At 32.2% G+C, this 23,916-nt stretch overlaps 1 protein-coding gene across 1 annotated transcript in view; it reads left to right on the top strand.

The window, feature by feature from the left end:
- The window catches only part of LOC142339872 (cilia- and flagella-associated protein 58-like), a 47,368-nt gene that overhangs the window by 11,689 nt on the left and 11,763 nt on the right, over window positions 1-23,916 (top strand). Inside the window, exons 6-7 of the mRNA XM_075390191.1 lie at window positions 5,909-6,056; window positions 6,966-7,249. Coding sequence (XP_075246306.1) covers window positions 5,909-6,056; window positions 6,966-7,249 — 432 coding nt within the window. The remainder of the gene's footprint in view (window positions 1-5,908; window positions 6,057-6,965; window positions 7,250-23,916) is intronic.

Below are 23,916 nucleotides of genomic sequence, written 5' to 3'. Positions count from 1 at the left end.
TCTCCTCCACTGCTGGTTCAATTTTCACATTGTCCTCGTCTAGTCTCGCAATTTAGTTGTCGCTCACTAGAATAGTCAGTGCTGAGTTTTCGGGCTGTATGAAAGATGTGTTCAAGCCCTTCCTGATGATGAAGGTAGCAGGAATTGTCTTTGCGTTTTCGTTGACCTTGAATAGAATGGGTTCGCACAAGTCGAAATCTGCTATTGCTGGTAGTCTCACTCTGCCTCCCAACAAGAGTTCAACTGGAGTTTTGCTCCTCGTCTTTGAAGTGTTGCGATGTGTCATCAGTGCTTTTTCTTTTTGCAGGAATGCTCCAAATGACACATTAAGGTTGGGACTCCACGCTTGAAGTGCCCGCTTCACTGTCTGAACTGCTCTTTCAGCTAGTCCATTAGCTCTTGGATGATAGACGGGTGATTCCATTTTCTTAATTCCCAGTGATTCACGCCACTGTTTAAGGTCACCACTTACAAATTCAGGACCATTATCAGAAACTAAAGTTTTTGGTATTCCGAATCTTGCAAAGATTTGACTAAGATATATTTTAACTGTTTCTGGTGTTCTATTTCCCGTGGGGAAGGCTTCTATCCAACCAGAACCCGCGTCAACAATTACTAAGATATTGCCTTGGTCCTTAACATAACCCCAGTCCATGTGGAGCCGTTCCCAAACGTCGGCTTCTGGTCACGTAGAGACCGTTTTTCCCAGGCTAGGCCTGTTCAATTGACAATTCTTACGTTTACTAACAAAGTGTTGAACGTCTTGGGTAATGCCAGGCCACCATGCTATCATTCTGACTGATGCCTCAGTTGCATTCTTCCCGGGATGTGTCTCATGCGCTTTTGCCAAAACCAAGTGTCGTAGTTTGGGTGGAATGAAATGAACAACACCTCTGAAGATGATTCCATTATGTAAAGTAAGTGCATCTTTCTGTTGTTCGAATCCTTTTTCCGCTTCTAAACATTGTTTCCAAATGCCGCTTTTGATTCGTTTCATTATGTCCTGGAAGAGTCTGTTTGTTCCAATTTCAGTTTTGATTTCTGCTTGGGTCACCAAATCAGTGTGGGCGAAGTAGATGTTATTGATTGCGAAGCACACTCGATCGTTGTCCGATTCGTCTTCGCCAAAATCCATTCTGCTCAAAGCATCTGCATGGGGTATCTGCTCCCCTGGTGTGTACTTCAACTCATAGTCGAAACCCATTAGAGCTATTGCCCATCTTGTGATTCTCGCTGATGCTGTCTTCGGGATCTCCTCGTCTGGTGCAAAGAGATATTTGAGTGGTTTGTGGTCAGTCTGTAAGGTAAATCGTCTTCCAAGAAGGAATTGCTTCAATCTTGTGACCACAAAGACAATTGCCAGTGCTTCCCGCTCTATGTTCGAGTAGTTTTGCTCCGCTGGAGTCAATTTTCTCGATACATATATGACTGGATGTCCTCCTTGCGAAAGAACCCCGCCAATGGTTTTTTCAGAGGCGTCAGTAGTAACTGTTGCTTGTTTTTGTAGACTATATGGCTGTACTATTGGGTTAGCACATAATTCACTTTTTATTTCTTCAAAGGTCTTTTGTTGCACTTTGCCCCATGAGAAATCGCTATTTCTCATGTTATTTAAGGGTAGCATTTTTGTTGCAAAATCAGGAATCATTCTTCCGTAAAAATTAGCTAGCCCAATTAACGATTCGAGTTGTTTATTGTTAGTTGGTGCTTTTGAATTTTTTTTCAACATGTTTGGGATCTGGTGCTATTCCCTCCTTTGAAATGGAGTATCCCAAAAAGCTAACGCTATCGACTGGTTTTGAGTTAGAATTTTTTTCATTATTAGTAAAGTTTTTCTCACGTAGTCGACTCTTTACTGCAAGCATTCTCTTGTCGAACTGCTCCTTGGTAGTTCCATACACCAATACATCGTCTTGAAAAATCACAACACCATTAATTCCTTTGAGTGTTGATTCGATGCAATTCTGGAAGATTGAAGAAGAGTTTTTCAATCCCTTAGGTAGTCGGCACATCTCGAACAGTCCCTGAGATGTGTTGATTGTGCATATATCTTTAGCTTCTTCGTCAAGTTCAATTTGATAGCAGGCATCTGAGAGGTCAATTTTGCCAAAGTATGAAGCCCCATGTAGGTTGTGGAAGATCGTCTCAATGTCCAGTATTGTGTAGTCCTCATCCATGACCTTGCCATTGATGTGCACTTTCAAGTCCAGGCAAAGTCTCAGTTCTCCACTCTTCTTTCTCTGCCACACCACTGGAGATGCATTAGTGACTCCTCCTGGCTGTACCGGTTCAAGGATGCCTTGTCTGACCATTTGTTCCAGCTTCTCTGTGACCTTTTCTTGAAGAGGTAGAGGTATTTTTCTGGCTTTGTAGAACATTGGCTGTGTTCCTGGTATCAGCTTCACATGAGCTTTGTAACCCTTCACAGCAGGTAGGTGCTCGGCTGTGATGCTGTTCACGCCGTGCTTGGGCAGAAGGTCTCTGCCAAGTAGTCCAAATTCTTTATCAGACTGCACAACTGCAAGTTGTTTTTGAGTGAGTCTGCTTTCGTTCCACTCAACGTCACAAGTAAGTGATCCCAGAAGCGTTAATTGATGACCATCATAAGCTTCAAGATGTCTTATCTTACCATCCAACTGAGGTTTACCAAGCTCAGTCCATATTTTTGAAGATATCACTGTGCTATCTGCACCTGTGTCTACCTGCATTTTTACTTTACAGATTTTTATTGAGATATATTTCCATGTCACAGACATGCTAAAGATTTGTTCTTTAGTATAAAACATTCCCATCACCGAAGCTGGAGATGCTTGATCTGAAGAAACATTTTCTTCTTCGCAAAAGTTATTCTGTTTATTGTACTTATCTGAATTTGGTTGGGGTCTGCTTCTACACATTTTTGAGAAGTGTCCCACCTTTTCACAGGTGTTGCATGTTTTACTTAGCGCTGGACAGGGTCCACTAGAGTGTGGCTTACCTCCACACCTAGTGCACGTGTTGTTGTTTTTTTTAGCCGTAATTTTTTCATTTGGTTTTCGAAAGGTCTTTTTGAAGTTGAACCCAACTTCTTCTTTCACATTAAAGGGCTTATTACCTGATGAAGAACTTACAAAAGCCATTGCTTGTTTTCTGAACTGTAAACTCTCGGTCATTTCAGTAACCGACATTGCTGGTTGTGCTTTAATACCGTCTAGTAGTCTAAGTTTTGCTTCAGGGTCCCTCAAACCTGAGATGTACTTTATTTTTTACCAACTCATCTTCGGGGTTGGCCGCTGTTTTCAATTTTTCGAAGTCACAATAGCGTGCTTCTTCTCTAAGACGTGATGGGAAGTCGTCGTCTGACTCCGCTACACCTTGTACAACGGACAGAAATTTAGCCCTTTCTGCCGTTACTACTCTCTCTTTAGGAGAAATATAGTTTTGAATCGCCAATCTGATGTCTTTATACGGAGTGTCTATCAAATTCCTAGGACTCATTAAGCTCCTAAGTTTAATAATTGCATCTTGCCCGCACATACTAAGGAAGAGATTGGTTACCTGTAGGTCCTGTAAAGTACCGTCGTTGTTGACCTTGTCCTCTTTCTTCTCTGCGCGACATTTCGCCACAAAAGACATAATCCACGCAGTAGCTGATTCTGCATTCTGTAGATCCAAAATTTGTCTGTCTGTAGCTGGTCTGGACACCATTGCCGTGGTCGATAACACGGGTCAAAGAATTCATTAAGTTGAATTTTAAATTAAATTTTGAACTGAAAATATACAAAAATTAGCTTGTTTTTATAGTGGGTATCTATGCAAAAATATACAGAGAAAATTTAGATTAGCTAAGAATATTTTAAATGATTGGCATGTGAATAGATCTTAACTCCGAATCCCGGAGGTGATTTTCTATTTTCATCAGCATTTCATGAGAATCATATATGGCTTGGGTACATTCGAGTTCATTAGTTGGAGGTCGGTGGATGTTAAAATCAGGTTTCTGCTGGTGGGAGAATTTGCTTCTGACATATTATTGATAGGTCAATAAGATAATGATAGCGCCAGAACAAAATTAGAATTGAGTTTAGTTTTGTGGCCATTACTTATTGACACAGCAATAAAGTTCGTCAGGTAATTTCTTCTTTCGTTCTTTGAAACTTTATTAAAGAAAACTTCTAAGTTTCTTGATGTTTCTTTGAAACCATCACACATAGAATGCAACCTCTCACAAAAGTGTTAAGCCTCATTATCGCAAGATCCCTGCCTGAATAGGCCAATTGACACGTGATACTCAAATTACCTAACAGTAGCATAGCCATTCGTTTACAACTCGTTTTTGAAAATTGTTGCGTTACGGACGTTTGAAGGCGTTTTTAACTAAGTTAGAAAAATGGATGTCTGAAGAGTCAGAAAATAATAAAATGATTTTTACAGAAGAATTTATAGATTCACAGGAAAGATGCGATTGATTCATCAAGTAGATTATTCGGATTTGTCAGATGAAAAAGTTTCAGAACTTTCCCTTGTTATCAATGGAAAAAAATCAATTGTTCGCATCATGATTTATACTGAGTCTTAAAACTGACCATATATAGTTTGCTCTGTCCAATTTCCTAGAAATGGCTCTAGGTCCGGAAGTATCTTAACCAAATAATTACTGGTTGGGAATGAGAAACTTCAACATCAGATAGTAACAGCTATAACTCATTGTCTAAATCAGAGCGCATGAACAAGATATTGATTTTCTCAACTGACCTTAGTTTGGTGTTTTGTTATTTTATATCAACGGCGCATGACATTATCTTGCCGAGTCAACTTTACAATATCTGTAAGCAAATCTAACCTCAATTGGAAGTCGATTTATAGCAATGCGTATAATAAAGCTATATCAAAAACAGTTAAAACTTTTAATATCGCTCGATGAAAATTATCCAATAAGCATCTGATGGTTTCATTTTGAAATAGAAAATATATGCCGTATAAATAGATTCATCCGAATTATCCTCAAATGATAATACATGCGGTAAACAAGGTCTTGTTTTTCCCAAAATTTGACGGCGGACACGACTCAAAGATTCCTTCTGACTGAACAATTTAATGAATAATTAAGGCCTGGTTTTTAATAAAAAAACTGGTTGAATCTCTATTAGAATTTTGAGTGCAGCTCAGAGTGCAATATTCCGATTAGACCCTTGCAGATCAATATGCTGTGTGATCATACTCGTCCAGAGCATAAAGACCCGTCGTCCGACTTTGGCTCGTTCAGAAGTTGGTAAGGTCAGAATTTAGTCAGATATTGGGAAGTGTCTAAACGCACCGCAAAGCACCCCTTCCCATTGCGTTCTCCCCGTAACATTTTGAAAACCATATTTGCTGAAATCAGCAACAAAGCGAACATTGCAGACAAAATGTCAATAAATCGAAGCTAAATTCATCACGTCGTTGATGCTAATTTTAGCGAGAGTAGCAATGCGTAAATTGGCGACTAATCCCCCCAAATCAAAATACTAGATTAGAGTAGGCGACCAGATCAAAAAATCAGAGTCAATAGACTTGTCGCCAGTTTACGCACACTTAGAGTGCGAGAACTACCGACGTACCAGCGTTTGAGCGTGCTAGACTTTTTCGCGTTCGCTTCCCAGGTTGAGGTCCAGACCCAATTTTTTTCTGATCAGACTTTCAAGACCGAAATTATCTCTGATCAGACTTTCCAGACCGAAATTACCCCCTGATCAGTCTTTCGAGACCAAAATAAGCTCTGAACAGACTTTCCAGACTGATTGGGTCTCTGATCAGACTTTCCAGACCGAAGGAGTTCTGATCAGACCATCTCCAGACCATGGTCCAAACTCAAATTCAGACCATTGCCCAGATCTTAATTTTCAAATTGAGCGTATGGTCTCATAGACGGCAGAATTTGTTCTTTGAGGTCTGAACAAGAATGTGAAGGTGTTGGAGGGGGAGAAGGAAGAGCTAGCAATTGAGATTGGGAAGCAGAAGAGGAAGGTCAATGGACTGGAGGCACTCCTCAAGGCATCCGACCTCAAGTCTGAAAAACTCAATCGATTCCTCGACAGGTAGGACAAAAATTAAAAGCACCTCTTAACTTAATAAACTTTTAAGGGGTTCCATAAAAATATACTCAATTCCAAAATACCCAGTGTGCCAAAATATTCAATGCAATAGCCCTAAATTTAAGCCGTTTGATCTTTTCGTTCACTAATCCGATTAAAAATATGAAGTCTTTATTATAAGTATGTTCTCTCATACTTAAGCGGTTAATTTAATCCCAAATTCAGTTGCGATAGTTTTATATCAAGTTCCACGGGCTGCTGACTCTAGTTCAGAAGATCCAACAAAAACGACATAAGAGCTGTTCGGTTTTTAACGTAAAAAATTATACGTATGTTTGTTTTGTTCGGTATATTTGTTTTCGAACGTGGGAAATTGTCTGTAGGTTCAGTACGGAACGAAAGAAATCTTGGACACGTTCGATTACTCAAGATTCGTTATATGTCTTCAAACGTAGCAAATCGTCGGTATGTTTGGTTTCAAAAGAGGAAATTTTCGGTATGTATGGTTTCAAAAGAGGAAATCTTCGGTATGTATGGTTTCAGACTTGGGAAATCAGAAATGTTTGGTTTCAAATGCATGAAATTATCTGTAATTTTGGTTTGAACTGTAAAAAATCATGGGATTTTTCCACACGAAAATTCGAGTTTTTTTTGTTTATAGTGTAGTCATATGCTATGATAGCGTTCTAATAGCAGGAGTATCAAAACAATTTTCTGATAATTACAATTTCTTTGATAATTTCTTTGTGTTTATTGATTTTCTCAAACTAGGTTGACAAGTATGAATTTTTCGTTTCTTTTATGATTTTATAATGTAACATTCCACAATGCGCTCGAATTCCGCTCATTTATGTTTTTGCCAAATTTTAGATCCTAAAACATACAAGTTGCATATAAAAAAAGGCTTTTTAGGTACGAAATAGCGCAGAAGAACAAATCACGCAACGTGCACAAAATCGTGAACGATCGTGACGTCATTGGCAGACAACTGATTGACAAGCAGTTAGAGGTCAAACAGATACAGAAGGAGAAGCAGTCTGCAGAGTGTGATGTACAGAGGGCACATCGGGAGATAGGGGGGAAGAACTCGGAGCTCCAAAGAATGGGTCAAGAGATATCGAACTTGATCCGAGAGAGGGAGATATTGACAAGGAAGGCAATCAAGGCTGAAGAATTGCAACAGGAGTTGAATCTAGGTTGCTTCTAAGATTTAAACTCTCTTGTCTCAATAATACAAATTTGTATGATCTTATAAGATTTTTATATCTTATAAGATCTTTCAATATTCTTAACTACCCGAGTCGGAAAAAAAAGTTAATCTTGCAAGATCTTGCAAGATTCTTGCAAGATCTTGCACAATAAATTTTTCTTGCAAGATCTTGCAAGAATCTTGCAAGAATTAACTTTTTCGTGCAAGATTCTAGCAAGAACTTGCAAGATTAACTTTTATTGAAGAAAATAATTGGCTCAAAAAACATTGAAAAAACATAAAAAAGCGTTCAAAATAGCCGAAAGAGCTGTCCTAAGTCCTTATCCTAAGTCCTATCCTGGCAACAAAACTTTTTGGAAGCGTCTACAATTGAATCTAAAACAAATAAAAAACCATCACAAAAAGAAACAAAGACATCGAATTATCAATCTATCACATGGAAGAAAGTCCTTCGCCATTTCTTCTTTTCTTCTTTTTTTTAATTTGTTTGATGTCTGATAGGTAATTGTGATGAAATTTGCAAAAAAATGCAACAATAGTCAATTTTCTTTGAAAAGAAGAAAATTATTGAGTTGCTTATTTCGCACAAAACGCAATTTGATAAACTCAGAACTGAAAACAAGACAAACGCCGTCAGTTCATTGCATGTAGTATCACAGAAAACTCTGGTTGTGCCGAAAATTTATCTTAATCAAGAAAAACATTTAAAACCTGTTTATAAAGAAAAAATTCTTTTTTGCTCAAAAAACTCTATGAATCTTTCAATAAACTCTTAGAAACAATTGCAAATTTTCACTGACAAACACTAAGGGCCCAGGCAATCCATACTACAACTAAAAGGACCGTTTTTCTCGTTGTCTGACAGGTAATTGTGATAAAATTTAAAAAAAAATGCAACAATAGTCAATTTTCTTTGAAAAGAAGAAAATTATTAAGTCGTTTCCTTCGCACAAAACGCAAGTTAATAATAAACTAAAACTGAAACTAAAATAAACGCTGTCAGAATTTTGCATTAAGTAGCGCAAAAGCTCTGGATATGCCAACAATTCATCGTAATTCATCAAAACACAAGTGAAAAATAATAGCGTTTTCTGATTCAAAATTGTACCAACGATGTGTTCTCTTGCAGTTGATTTTATTTTCTTTTTGGAATTTCAAATCGGGAACTTTTTTTAAAGCAAAAAAAGTTAATCTTGCAAGATTCTTTCAGGATTCTTGTAATATTAACTTTTTCTTGCAAGATCTTGCAAGATTAACTTTTTCTTGCAAGATCTTGCAAGAATAACTCCGTCTTGCAAGATCTCGTCTTGCAAGATCTCGCAAGATTAATTTTTTTTGCAAGATTATTGCAAGATCTTGCAAGATTAACAGTAGTATAGTAGATTGCGGATAAGGCACCAATTCCGAGCATGGACATCTCTCGCAAGCTCCAGACATCCATCCCCGAAACAGGAACCTTATCCTCAACCCACTAACGCTCGCTCGCTGCTTCGCATCTCACTCTCGCTTTCTACTAGCTCATGCTTCGCACTTCGCTCTAGCTACGCATATCGTTGATATAGGATAGGTGTATATATAGAGCTCGCTTACTACTAGCTCATGCTTCGCATTTCGCTCTAGCTTCGCATACTATTGTTATAGGATATGTGTATATATAGAGCTCGCTTACTACTACGCACACTAAAAATAGATTTATTAATTAATGAATATGTTCACTTGCTGATAAAAATAGATTCATTTTTGAATGAATATGTTCATATAACGATAAAATGGAATCATACTTGAATGAATATGTTCACATAATGATAAAAAATGGTTCGAATGCCTGTATATCCAGACTTTGGCAAACACATAATTTTTAAGTTTTGCATTAACAATATTCATAAAAATAACGATTACGTTTTATGTTCACACTCTGTCGACATTTTGAATACAACTATATACACACTAAAAAACAGATTCATAATTGAGTATGTATTAAAAATTGATACCTTTTTCGATCAGTTACCTTCAGAAATAGCACGTAATCCCCTAACTGTTTCATATTTGTTATAATCAAGTACAAATTCTTTTTCTGTTGTTGATACAAGTTCAAAACCTTTACAAAAATCTACGTAATAACTTGGGGAATATCAAGCTCAAGCATCACTATTTTTAATTAATTGATTTTTAATTTCATCATTTATTTGATTTAAAATATAATAAGCTTCTGGAATTATGATTAGTTTGTGTAATTTATTTGGAGTTATGTAAAAATTTTGTTGTTGTAGTTTTCGAATTGGAATTAATATTCTTCTCTCAATTATTAGTAAGCAATTTATTCAAATAACTTTTTCATACTGTTTAATTCTTCGATCATATTGTTAATAGAGTCAAGATTTAATTTATTTTTAAAAGAAAGTCATCTCTAAAATTTACATTTTTATAATAACATGCAGTTTCATAGATTAAATGATTTATCAAAATTTCATCGCATAGTCCTGTTATAATATTAGAAGTAGTTTTCACAGCAGCAAGAACGACTGTTTCATCTTCTTTATCATCTTTTAATTCATCACTTGCAAATTCGAACAATGCATTATTTCTTTAAAATAGCTTCAACATTAAATCTTTATCAAAAATTATATCTACTTCATCATCTTCTTCAACCATATTTAAATAATATTTAATTATTGTTTCTTCTTTTGAATATATAAAAATAAGGCGTTCGTATGGGTCTTCTATGTCATCACAATATTCATATAAACACTTTTCAGTTATTTCACAAATATTAACAAAATCAATAAATTTTCGATTTATAGGTGAAGTACAATTCGAATTAATCCACTCAACTACACATTTCTCTTCATACATATAGCCATCACTACACATAACAGGATTTCTGATTCCAATACTACTGATAGGACACTTCGGTACCATTTATATATACACAATTATTTGAATTAAAATCAGTTGGGAATAAAATTGAAGCAATTAAATTTGAAATCGATAAGAATTTTAATTGAATAGAAATTAAATATGTAGCTAATCTAAAATTGTAAACTTCGTTATCAGTTTGAAAGATCATTTATACTGGATAAATACCTTTTTCTTAAACTTTCACTCGGAAAACCGATCACTCTTTTATCCAATTTAACAACATTTTAAAAATTTCATCATCATCCTTCAATACTTTGGTGAGATGTTGATAATTTTTAGGAATAATTTGAACTGATAACATCGCAATTGATTTGTTTTTACGAAGTTTTTTATTTAATAAATTAAAAGACCCACCTTTTTCTATAAAAAACTTAGCTAAATCGATATTTGTTTTCAAATTTGAGGAAGTATATTTATATGTATTAGTTTCCATTTCAACACATTTCTTAATTAAATCATAGTTATCTCTCACACTTTAAACTGCAAAAAAGATATTGCAAGGGTCCTCTTCAATCGCTTTCTTAGCCTTATCTAAATCAACTAATCTTTCTCTGTATTGAATCCAATTTTAGTGAAACCAAACTTATCGAATCCATCTTTATCAAATCCATCTTTGTTGAAATCAACTTTACCAATTCCATTTTCATCAATTCCTTCTACGTCAAATCCATATTGATCGAAACCACGCGAATCATATTTTATTATTGGTATCTTATTTCTAGATTTTTTTTTCGAATCGTACTATATTATCATCAATTCTTTCCAAAGGTAACCAATAGGTAATTTTTTCTCTGGTTATAGGACTTTTGAAATCTAATCCATCAAAACATTTTCGATTGTATAAATAACCATCAGAACAGTAAAAAACATAATCATTCAGGGTTTCTAACATACTGGACAAGTAACAATTTTAACTTCCATTTATAATTAAAATAAATTATTCAAATATAAATGGAAAGGAAATTATATCCAAAACCTCCAGTACGAGTAGTAATATCAGGACCATCAGGCTGTGGAAAAACTTGTTGACTAACAAAATTGATAATCGAAATAATTAACGAATTCAGTGAAATATATATTTATTCACCATCAATTCATCAAGATACATATCAAACTTTGATAGAATGTTTCCAACAAAAAATACCTCGGAAATCAATTTCTAAAGTATTAAAAAACAAAAAGACTGTTGAAGGTTGTCTCACTGATGAAAACTTTGAACCTTCTGACGTCGAAATATCTGTTCATGAAAATATTAATGAATTGAAATATCCACAAGAATACGAAGGTGAGTCAACTGTTATTATTTTAGACGATCTCAACGAAAGAGAAATGAATGACGACAGAGTACAAGCACTATTCAAAAGATCACTCCATAACAATATTTCTATTTTCATTATTAGTCAGGACTATTATGAATTACCAAAAAGAACATTAAAAGCGAACAGTAATATCTTTCACTTATTCAGACCAAATAATTGTAAAGATCTCCAAAATTTATTCCAAGATAAAGCTAGTATGGATATGATTTTTGCAGAATTTAAAGAATCTGTTGGCAAACCAAAAATCAACTCCTAACAATTGATATGTCGAAAGATATATATCAAGGTAAATATAGATTAGGATTAACTGCGATTTTTATTCCTGAATCAAGTCCGTTTTAATGAATCAAGACTTAGCCTCACTAGAAAAATTAGCTGATCAACAGAAAAATGAAAAAGCAAGAAAAATTAAGAAGAGGATATTCAAACAAACATATGATAAAAAATTAGCAGAAACATTCGAACCCATAACTAAAAAAATTGATGAAACAGTTAAAGTTGTTAAAGAATTAGAATCACCAAACGTCGTGAACAATTTTGTACTAGAACCTCCTCAAGCTGTAACAATTTCTGATGAATTATTTTCAACATTAGGTTTGATGGCCAAGAATACTAACAAATTTAAAATAGTTAAAGACAACCAAGGTCGTGCTATGTTAAATGATATCTATATCAATCCTATGGGTGGAAATGATATGAAAATTGAAGAAAAAAAATTGACGAACTAAAACCGGAAATTCAAAAAGCTCTAACCCAAACAAAGTATGATTTCAATAAAATGAGTGATATTGATACCCTTATCTTCACTCGCATTCTGGATGAAATAAAATATAAACCAAATGACGATAATAAATCTAAACGACGAGACTATATAAGGGATAAACTTCCTTCGCGAGTTGAAAAGATTTTAAATCCTCCAATAGCAGCAATAGCAAGTGGGGAATCAAAACATATGAATCTTTAGAATCAGATTTAGAAGGCAATGGAATGCCTTCATTGAATGAGACAAAACATATAATAGTAGTGCCATCAGATTCCGAGGAGATATGGACTAGATTACAAGTTCTATTAGGATTAGAATTAGCAGGTCATACTGATACCCTCATTGAAGCTTCACAATTGCTAGATGCTTTATTCAAAAAAGGTGAGGAGATTGAGACAGAACAACAATATCGAAACGCTATTGACAAAGTTAAAACTCAATAACAAAAATATCATCAATATCGAATTTTGCTACTAACAAATTTCAGTAGTGTTTATGAATTTATAAATGGTGTTTATAAATGGAACCATCCAATAAAACACTAAAACAAATAGCGTTCAACACTAGAGCAAAAATTGAAGAACATATGCTAATTGTAATGGACAAATCAACTCATGAGCTTTTTCTAGACGAATCACTTCAAACATTCTAGACGAATCACTTCATAAAAACAATTAATTTAAATTAGCAATTACATTTTTAACTGGTTATAATGGTATTTTCAAAATTACAGATAAATACAACAAATTTTTTTATGTTAAATCAGATAAAATGATTGTTGACATTGTTATTCCGAAAGGTGCCGATGAGTTGGAAGAAATAGACTTAGAAATCAGACGTTTAATGGTTTTAAACGGAGATTCCGACGGTGAAACATTTCCATTTTCAATTGAACCAAACTTCACAAGACAAGGATCTATAATTGAAATTGAAAACGTTTGGGAACTAGATTTCACTTATGCTGGAACAATCAGAAATATTCTGGGTTTTGATGCAAGACTAGTTAATAAAAAATAAATTTTATTTGATCATCCTGTTGATATAACACCTTTTGATAATTTTTTGTTGAATGTGATATTGCTCAAGGAATGATTATTAATGGAAAAAGAGCTCGTGTAATTCACAACTTTACGATGGATGTAAATCCAGGTTTCAATTATATTGAAAAAATTAGAGGTGGAGTTATGTGGTTTATGATGGAAACCAAAGATTTTATATCTACAATCAACTTTAGATTGCGAAACGAAAATGGAAACTTCGTTTCTTTTAATGGTCAATCTGTTACTTTTCGTTTATCAATTAAGGAATTATAAGACATCAATTTAACAGTTTCATCATTTTTGATTTTTGTTAAGTAAATGCCGGAAACTTTAATAACAAGACCCAACTTACATACTACTAATTCAAGGTTTCCAGGTAATTCCAGGTTTCTAATATATTGAAAAAATTAGAGGTGGAATTATGTGGTTTATGATGGAAACCAAAAATTTTATATCTACAATCAACTTTAGATTACGAAACGAAAATGGGAACGTCGTTTCTTTTAATGGTCAATCTGTTACTTTTCGTTTATCAATTAAGGAATTATAAAACATCAATATAACAGTTTCGTAATTTTTGATTTTTATTAAGTAAATGCCGAAAACTTTAATAACAAGACCCAACTTACATACTACTACTTCAAGGATAAAAAGTGTTAAAGTTAAACCTAAAAACCCAGATAACAATGATGAACTAAAAGAATTCAAAGAAAAATTACTCTCTGGTTCAAGATTTCTTAAAATTTACTAATCGATTTTCAGAAAGTAAATGAGCATCGAAGACTTTCAACTAATTGACGAAACAACTATCGACACATCAATAACTAAAAGAGACTACACAAAAATATATCACCAACATAGAGCCAATCTCAACGATTCCAATCAAAATGTTGAACTCATTTGGGGTGAAAATAACAACTATCACCAAAACGGAAACGCTTATCTTCAATATGATATAACAGTTAGGAGGGATAATAATAATAATTTTGTAAACGGTGACGTTATTAGATTATTCAACGATGCATTTGCATACTGTTTTAAGGAAGCTACTCTTTCAATAACAGGTGGCTCAGAGACAGAACAAAATAAATATGTAGGACCGATTTCAACAATAATGAGAGTTCTAACTAGTAAAGACGGAGACTTAATGTCATATTTTGATAAAATTGATGAAATAGAAGTACAAATTAATAATACTACTTTGCACCACTTACTTATCAATAATCATACAGGCGTTGCTAACGAAGCTAACAAAGGCAAAATAGTTAGTCAATTACCACTAGAACATGTTTTTGGTTTCTGTAAAACATTCAAAAAAATTACAAAAGGATTAGGATTTCAACTAACTCTGAAAACAGCTGACTTACAAGACATACTCTATACAACTATTTGAGATGTTATTATTGTGACCATAAACAGTTTATATCTGTTTGTTCCAACGTTAATTCCAGATGCTGCAACTCAATCTATGTTCAATAATTCTATAAAAGACAATTTCAAAATAACTTTTGATTCTTGGACGAGTGAAAGAAAAGTAGTTGACACTGATTTGGAATATCAAGTTGATATAGGTTCAGCACAAAATATCAATAGTCCTAAATATTTAATTGTAGCACACCAATCACTTGCTAGAGCTGCAGGTGGAAGTACCCAAAATAAGGCTTTTTTCGATATCCTAGACGTTAGTAAATACTTTGTTGAAATTGATGGGACTAGATATCCCAAAGATGCTGTTGATGTTTATTATATAAAAATTTAGATCAATATAGAGACATTGAATTATTTTTCAAAGAATAGGTTGGTGAGCCACTACTGAGTCCTTTTATAAGTTATCCAGATGTGAAAACAAAATATTCACTTCAAGTAATCGATTTAAGATTTCAATTCGATCACATTAATCCAAAAATGATGCAGTTATTTGAGGAATATCGAGCAGATGCGGCAAATGCGAGACTGTTTATGGTACTAATCAGACATAGAGAAATAATGATGATTTCAGATGGAATGAAAACTGATAGTGCTAATGTTATTTAAAACTTCACATCTACAAATATGAATATATAAATGAAATTTCTAACACCAAAACAGTTTATGAATACCTACGGGCTAAAAAATCAAACTATGTCCACGTCAGATCTTATAGAAAAGCTTTCTACAGCTAATATAAAAGATGTGAGTATTTATCCTAGAGACTCAATAGTGAAGTCAACAAAAGGTATCTGTAATAATGATGATGGGTCGCAAGGTGGAACTCACTGGGTTGCTTTCTATATTTTCACCGAAGGTAGTAGTAGCTATTTTGATTCATTCGGAGGCCCACCAGATCAGTTGTTGACTGAGCAGTTACCAAAACCAATTAAATATCACAACTACATCATCCAGGGGATTCATAGTATGATGTGTGGTACATACTGTCTCTATTTTCTATACTTGCTTGAAAATAATATAAATTATGAAGATGCTGTAATGAAAATTTTCCTTAGTTATATAATGCCTATGAATGTATTTGGTAGTACGTCTTCGACTAATCAAGCAAATCTGGATACCACACTATTTGTACAGAAACCCTATTTGAGAACTAATTATCTTAAATCTGATTTGGAAGAAGATATTGATATGAAACAGAAATTCAAAATTAAAAACTTAGTAGATCCCACAAATGGTTTTGATGCTGCTAACAAAACATACATCGATAAATATATTAAAGAAAGTACAATATTAAGAATTCCAACATATGAACCACTAACAAATGATTATGTCTCCCTAAAAAATGTAGAGTCTAACAAAGTTAAAGAATTAGCTACTTCAAACTATGTCAATAATGATATCTCAGTAAAAAATTACAATAAAACAGATGATATAATATACTCTATAGATGTCGCTAATCATGATTTCACACCGACAATAGTAACATTACCAACGAAAGAATACATAGATTCTAAGCTAACTGAAACAAACAACAGAGCCAGGAGATCAATAACTGAAAATCTAGATATAATGCGTCAAGATTTAGAACATACATTTGCAAGTAAATTTGTTTATAATAATTTTTATGAAATTCATCTAACTGGCAGAACAAAAGCTAGTAGTGAAGTAAGTCCCGATAACAGTTTTCTTGCTATACCATATTCTATTTTTACAGTTACAGGTCCAAATGCAAAAGTAGCACAAGTACATGTATCAGCTCTTAATGTAAATATAGGCTCTAGATATACTCTACGATTTTTAATTCAATCAGAATCACTAACAAATGTTACATTTGGATTTGCAGGACAAAGTAGTACTGAACATTTCTTAACTTATGATTTCAAGCTTATTGAATCGACTGCAACACATACTAACATTAATGAATTCAATGTTTTTATTGATTTGTCTTCGTTGTCGGTGGGTGAAACAGTTGAAATAGCTGCTCTATATATTGAATATTGAAGCGTTGAATACTTCAGACCAAATAAATGAAAACATAGATTCAAAATTTCAACATAAAGTTATAAATAGTGATAGTCCAACTAATGAAAATGATCTAGTTACTAAGAAATATGTCAATAATAATGTTAATAACGACACAATTGTTAGAAATAACAAAAATAACAACTTCAATAGCAAACTATTGATGAATATTAGATATCCCGAAGCTGCTAATGATGCTGCCAGTAAGATGTATGTTGATACGCATAATAATATAGTATATAATATCAAAGAAAATAATATGAATGGTAATATTATAAAAAATATCGGAAGTCCCATCACTGCAAATGACGCTGTCAATAGAGCCTACATCGACAATGATACAACAATAGTTCGAAACAATCAAGTTAACAATTTCAATAGTAATATAATTAGTACTATTGGAAATCCTACAAATGCAAATGATGCTGTCAATAGAGCCTACATCGACAATGATAACACAATAGTACGAAACAGTAAAGAAAATAATATGAATAGTAATATTATAAAAAATATCAGAAATCCCATCAATGCAAGTGACGCTGTCAATAGAGTCTACATCGACAATGATACAACAGTAGTAAGAAACAATCAAGTTAACAATTTTAATAATAATATAATTAGTAATATAGGTTATCCACAAAATGATAAAGATGCAGTTTGTAAATCATATATTGATAATAATGTAAAAACCGCAATCTCAACATATCAATATGTTTTAAAATACCAACTAGAAAAAATCTTTGCGTCACCACATATTTTCGATAATCATTATAAACTGAAATATGACGAATTTCCTTTCAATGGTGGTAATAGTACAACAAGTTACAAAGTTAATGAATTATCCTTCTGAGGTGAAAAATATGAAAGATATAAATGCACAGGTAATAACAGTTATACGATGCACTTTCCAAAAGGTAATCTTCCAGCACTACTACAAAATAAAACCTATAAGATGGTGTTCATCATGCGTGGTGTCAGCAGTAGTATTGGTAGAACTGTTGGTCTTGGTATTTGGAAAGAAAATAATCCATCTGAAAAAAACGCTATATTGAAAGAATCTCGGTCATTTGCTGAAAGTGAAGAAATTGTCAATAATACTAATAATTTCAATTTTTTCTTGCGATTACAAGTTAACGCTGCTAATCTTGATGTAAATGAAGCTAATCTAGATGTTGCTGCTTTATATATTAAAGAAGTTGGAACAGTAAATAATTTCAATGATACAAGATAACCAATGTAAAAAAAATCCTATTAATGATAACGACGCAGATAATCAAAAACAAATTATAGAATTTAAATCAGAAACTGTTTTAGTAAGTCTAACAATCAAGAAAATGCCGTCACGGTATTCCAAAATCCTATTGAACTTTAAAGTGGAGACTTAGTTACATTTGAATCTAGTAATCAAATTAACATATTTGCAGTATGGATTGAATTAGATTTATAATATTTAAATGGATAACTATTATACAATTTTTAGAAATGGTAAAACGATCGATTATCAGAAAGCAAATCAAATATTGAATGCAAATGAAAAGGATACTGTGATTGAATTTAAATTCGATCCAAATGTTACAAATTTATTACTTGATGAAAATGGTGATATAATTCAAACAAATATTATTTCTAATGATAAAAGAATATTACAATTAGTGATGAAATATTTATTATCAATCAACATTTTTAAATATGCTAACAAAGTTGATAATGGAGAACTTGCTTATTCTGATGTTCAAAAACATATCGAAAATAGTCTGGATTTTAAACTATTAAATGAATAATACCTAAAAAGACTTAAACAAAGATTTTGAAGCAGATCTCATCTCAGTTAAAATGAAGTCTGATAATGAAGTACAAGACTTAAAATATAATTATTTGAAACTGAATTATGAAGTCGTTATCAAAAAACTAATTGATGATGAAGAGAAATACAAAAAGAAATATAAATCACTCAACACAAAGAAAGGTATCTCAATTGTTGCAGGAATAATTAGTGGAATTTTAGGTGTTAGCTCTGGAATAACACTGACAGCAACGGGTGTAGGTGCGGTCTCAGGTGTACTAGTTATAGCCTCATCAGGTCTGCTAATTTTGATTGCAGTTACAGTTATTAACGAATATATTTCAAAATTAAAAGAAAGATTTATCAGATTAAGAACTTTTGTTAATAAAATAAGAGTCAACTTTGAAAAAATTGTATTGAAGAAATCAATGGCTGACAAAGTTATTGATGAAAAGGAAGGCTTAGAACTAAAGAAAATATATGATTTTTACTTGAATAATCAAAAAAAGATTATGAATGAAACTAAAGTTAGTGTTGAAGATATTTTTGGTAATATGATGGAGAATGTTATTAGTAATGAACAACTACAAAAAATAAGTAGTTTTTTAGCAACAATGAAGTAAGCATATCGATTAGAAAGTCGTTGTTCAAGAAAGAGATTGACATTCATATTTTACCCATACAGACACAGAATGAAAACATACCAAGTGTCCCTCAATTGCCATTATATGATGAAATTAATTGAAATTTTCCTAGATAATAAATGAATAATTTAAGTTATTGTGTAGGTGGGAGACATTATTCACAAACAATTAACGAGACAAAAATTGATAGAATTAACCCAAAATCAAAAAGATAATAATAATCATTAGAGGACAATGCAGTATTTGTGGATGAAATAAATCAAAGATTTTAACTAATTAAATGACACGCGGTGAATACTTTCAGAAACGTGGAAAATGTAAAAAAGGTCATTGTAGTATCTTACCAAGATCAGATTGGATTGATTTGAACAAAAATGGAACAATTCTAAAACTACACGATATGTGCCCAAATCAGAATTGCAAATGTCAAAAACAAATACTATTTATCCCTAGGCAATTCGAATTAGAAGGTTCAGATTTGAAAAGTTTCATGAAAAAAGTATTTAAGGGTAGTAAGATAGCATGGGACAAATTTTTGAAGCCTGCTGTAAACGCTGCGGCACCAAAAGTAGGTATGGCTGTAGCTGCGAAATCGAAAAATCCGAAAGCTGGTCAAGCTACTGCGCAAATATTAAAATCAATTTCCGGGGGTAAAATATTAATTTTGACTGATAATTATGTTGGGTCTGGTGTTAGACTTCGAGTTATGTAATTTTATTTGAAAAACCCGTTACCTAATAAATGAGCAGTTCTATTCAAGAGCAGTTCTAACAATGGATTTGTTTGAAGAATAACTTTCATAACAGTAAGTCTAACCGAGATGGTGTACATGAAAATTGTAAAGATTGTAGGAAACCTTATTATTTGAATAACAGAAAGAAATAAAAAGGGCTAGCGATTGGAATAAAAACAATAATGAGAGACGTAAAGTACAGTGTCAAAAATATCAGCATAAAAACAAAGAAAAAATAAATTGCCGTCTTAAAGACAAAAGAGATTCAGATCCAAATTTCAAATTAGTAAGTAATATGCGTTGTAGATGATATAAGGCTTAAAAATCACAAAATCTAAATAAAACGGAAAAACTATTGATTTGTTAGGATGTTCGGAATCCTTTTTGAGAAATTGGATTCGTTTTCAGTTATATGGCGACATGATTGTAAACAACTATGGTTCTATTTGGGAAATTGATCACTGCCTACCAATCAAATGTTTTAATCTTTCAAACGAAATTGAGCTGAGAAAATGTTTCAACTGGGTGAATCTACGTCCAATGTATGCTAAAGAAAATAATTCAAATAAAGCTAAAATTTGTCATAGATTATATCTTCTCCAAGAAATCAAAGCTCACTGTTTTCAAAAATTAAATGCAAAAGAAAGACTTAACCAAGATTTTCATTGATGAAATTTATGATAAAGCTCCAAAAAAAATCTATCCAACTAACAAAACTATTGTTAAAAGCATAGACGGTACTTGCTTAGCTGATCTATTAGATCTCATAGATTATAATGTGAAAAACAATAGAGGTTATCGTTTTATTTTAGTTGTTATAGACAATTTTTCAAAGTATGGATGGACAATTCCATTGAACAATAAATATGCATCTACTATCAAAGAAGCATTTGACCAAGTAATAACAACTTCAAAAAGGAAACCAAAACTTATTGAAACTGATGATGGAAAAGAATTTGCAAACAAAATTTTCGAATCTTTCTTAAAATCTCAAAACATAAAAAGATATTCTAGATATACATCGAAAGGAGCAGTTTTGCCGAACTATTAAACAGAACTATAAAAAATCTTTTAAAGAAGCCAGTATTTGAAAATGGTGACGCTAACTGGATTGATATTCTTGATTCAATAATCAAAAAATATAACAACACAATTCACAGTTCAACAAAAATGACACCAATTCAAGCTTCTAAAGTTAACAATCAAAAGAAAGTGTTAAATAACTTACAAGATAAAAGGAAAAAACGAAAATAAAAATTTAAATTAGGAGACTTAGTTAGAACAGCTGATATCGATAAAACTTTCTCCAAAGGTGATACTACAAATTGGAGTAATAAGCTATATATGATAATAGAAATAGTTCACGAGACTATACCGAGTTGTCATATTGATTTTTTACCTGAAAGATATAATCAGTCGATATTGAAAAAGTCAAAATTAACACTGGACGAAAATAATCAAGTTATGTCAAAACTAAATATAGAAAAATAATTTGATTTTAAAAAATCTATAATAAATGAAATACATTAACGGAAAATTTTATAAAGATCTTGAAAATGATTAATATATAATTCATGATGGTAAAATTATGTTTGAAACAAAAATGCCAAAATCTTTGAAAAGTAGATATGAAGTTATGTTCGATACAAAACTTACAAAAACACAAACAGTATTTGAATTAGACGATGGGACATTACAACTACTAGACTCCCAAAATCTTGAGACACAAAAACAAAAAAACTTGAAAATTCAACAGTCCAATCTGTCGAAAAACTAACTGAAGACTTAACAGACGGAAAGCTTACCGAAGACGACATAATTATGAAATATGCTACGATATGTGTAAGTTGCAACCGAAGATTTTTTATTGAGTTTCCATATGAACATAGATGCTTAATTTGCAATGCTAAAGCAGTAAAGAAAAAACGAGAACTAACCAAAATACAGAAAAAAAGACAAGCTAAATTCAGTAGCCGATTTAAGTATGCAGAGTTGAAAATATCAGTTATTTGTATGGATATCATGCGGATACATAGAGAATCTAATCTAAATTTAATTGCAGCAACTTTATTATTACTGAAAAAATCGAAATTAAATTTTAATGATATTATATTTGAGAAATATTGTAATATGCCTTATGAAGTTGAAGTAGCAAATGCTGATGCAAATGGAATTTGGAAATATGGATATGAAGGTTTAAGACTTGTTAAATGGTTACAATCAGATAAATAATATGATAACATTCATTATTTTGATTTAAATTACACCATAATGAATAAAGACAAAAACATAATAATAACTATAGAAGATTTTGAGATTATAAATAGACTTGCCCAGTGATTCCGAAACAATTTATAGTGATAGTGAAATAAGAGTGATAAATCTATACATGAATCTGGTCTAGATTTTATTGATGATTCTGATTTAGAGACTAGTGATGAATCTAGCGATGAGTCTAGTGATGAAACTAGTGACGTTTTTTAAAAAAATAAATGTACTATTTTCAAGTCTTTAGTAATAGTTCGCTAATATATTACTCGAACAAGTTTAACAGTTTTGTTGAGCTCGTAAATAACACTAATTTTGAATTCGATTATGTAGATAAATTCGGCTACCAAGTATACTTATTCAAAGATTCAAAACTATTAAAAATTTTATTTTGAAAAAGTTATTTGAATAAATTATTTCCTAATAAAAGAAGACAACTGAATAAAATTCAAAAAGTTAAATCGATGTAGGTGAATTCCTACGTATGAGTGAAAGACAAATTCGCTCTAGACGAATCGAAGATATTGATGTTGGAGAATTCTTTAGATTAGCTGAAGGTAAATCTAGTAGAAGAATGAACATTAATAAAAAGAATGTATATGAAATTAAAGATAAAATGAAAGATAGTAAAGGGTTTGATTTAATTACTAATATTGAAATTCAAGGTGTAAATAGAAGAACTAATATGAGATTCAGATCAGTACAAGATTTTTAAGCATATATTGATGAGATAAATGATCATTATATTGGAGACGAAGTTATATTTACAGGACAGAGTATTGAGTTTGATATGCCTGCGTTTCAGCCTGTTAAAAGAAGTAATTACGGAAAAGGTACTAACTATTTAGCAGATATTGCGGAATATCATGGAACTAACTGTTTTATCCCAACTGGTAATAACTGTTTTTTGAAATGTATTATGTATCTAACTGGTAAAGACTACAAAAAAGAATATTTTGACTTTATAGCGAATGAAGACCGCAGAAAAAAATGTTATGACGACAGCTCGTATTCAACCCTTTGTTACTCAGCATGGAATTGATATCAGTATTTTCAATGGTAAGCGAATTAAACCAGAATCTAAAAAAGAGCGAAGAAAATGTTTATATTTGCATAAGAACCATTTCTGTGTAATATGGGGTGTTTCTTTAGTTAAATTTGTTAAAGAAGTTGAAGCAAATTTCAAATATGTAAATACTTTGAAGTTACTGAATCAAATGTGTTTAACTTCAAAGAATATAAACTCGATAAAAGTAGAGAGTCAACTAAATAACGTGTGTGTATATGATATCGAAACTTTTAATAGAGATCGTGCAGTTCCATATGCTATTGGATGTTTTCCTATTTCTAAACTGGCTGTTAGTAAGTATACTAGAAATTTAACAATAGAAGAAATTGAAAAAAGTTTAAATGATGTGAAAATATTTGAAGGTGAAGACTGTATTACTAAAATGTTCAAGAAGTTACAAGATTTGAAAGGAGAACCTAAAAAGATTGAAAAGAATGAAAAAGAAATAACTGCAGAATATGAAATGAAAATGATTGCTCATAATGGATCTGGTTTTGATAGTTGGATAATTCTTGATAATTTACCTGAATTGTGTAGAATTACTAGCATGATTAAGACTGCAAAAGGAATCATTAACATAAAAATTTATAATGGAATGTGCAATGTTAAGACTTATAAGGAAGGAAAATAATTAGTAAAGGTCAACCTCAGTATTTAATATTTAA

Source organism: Convolutriloba macropyga, chromosome 5, assembly GCF_964194025.1.
Source record: "Convolutriloba macropyga chromosome 5, txConMacr16.3, whole genome shotgun sequence".
Classification (NCBI taxonomy): domain Eukaryota; kingdom Metazoa; phylum Xenacoelomorpha; order Acoela; family Convolutidae; genus Convolutriloba; species Convolutriloba macropyga.
This window is presented reverse-complemented; position numbering and strand designations above follow the sequence as displayed.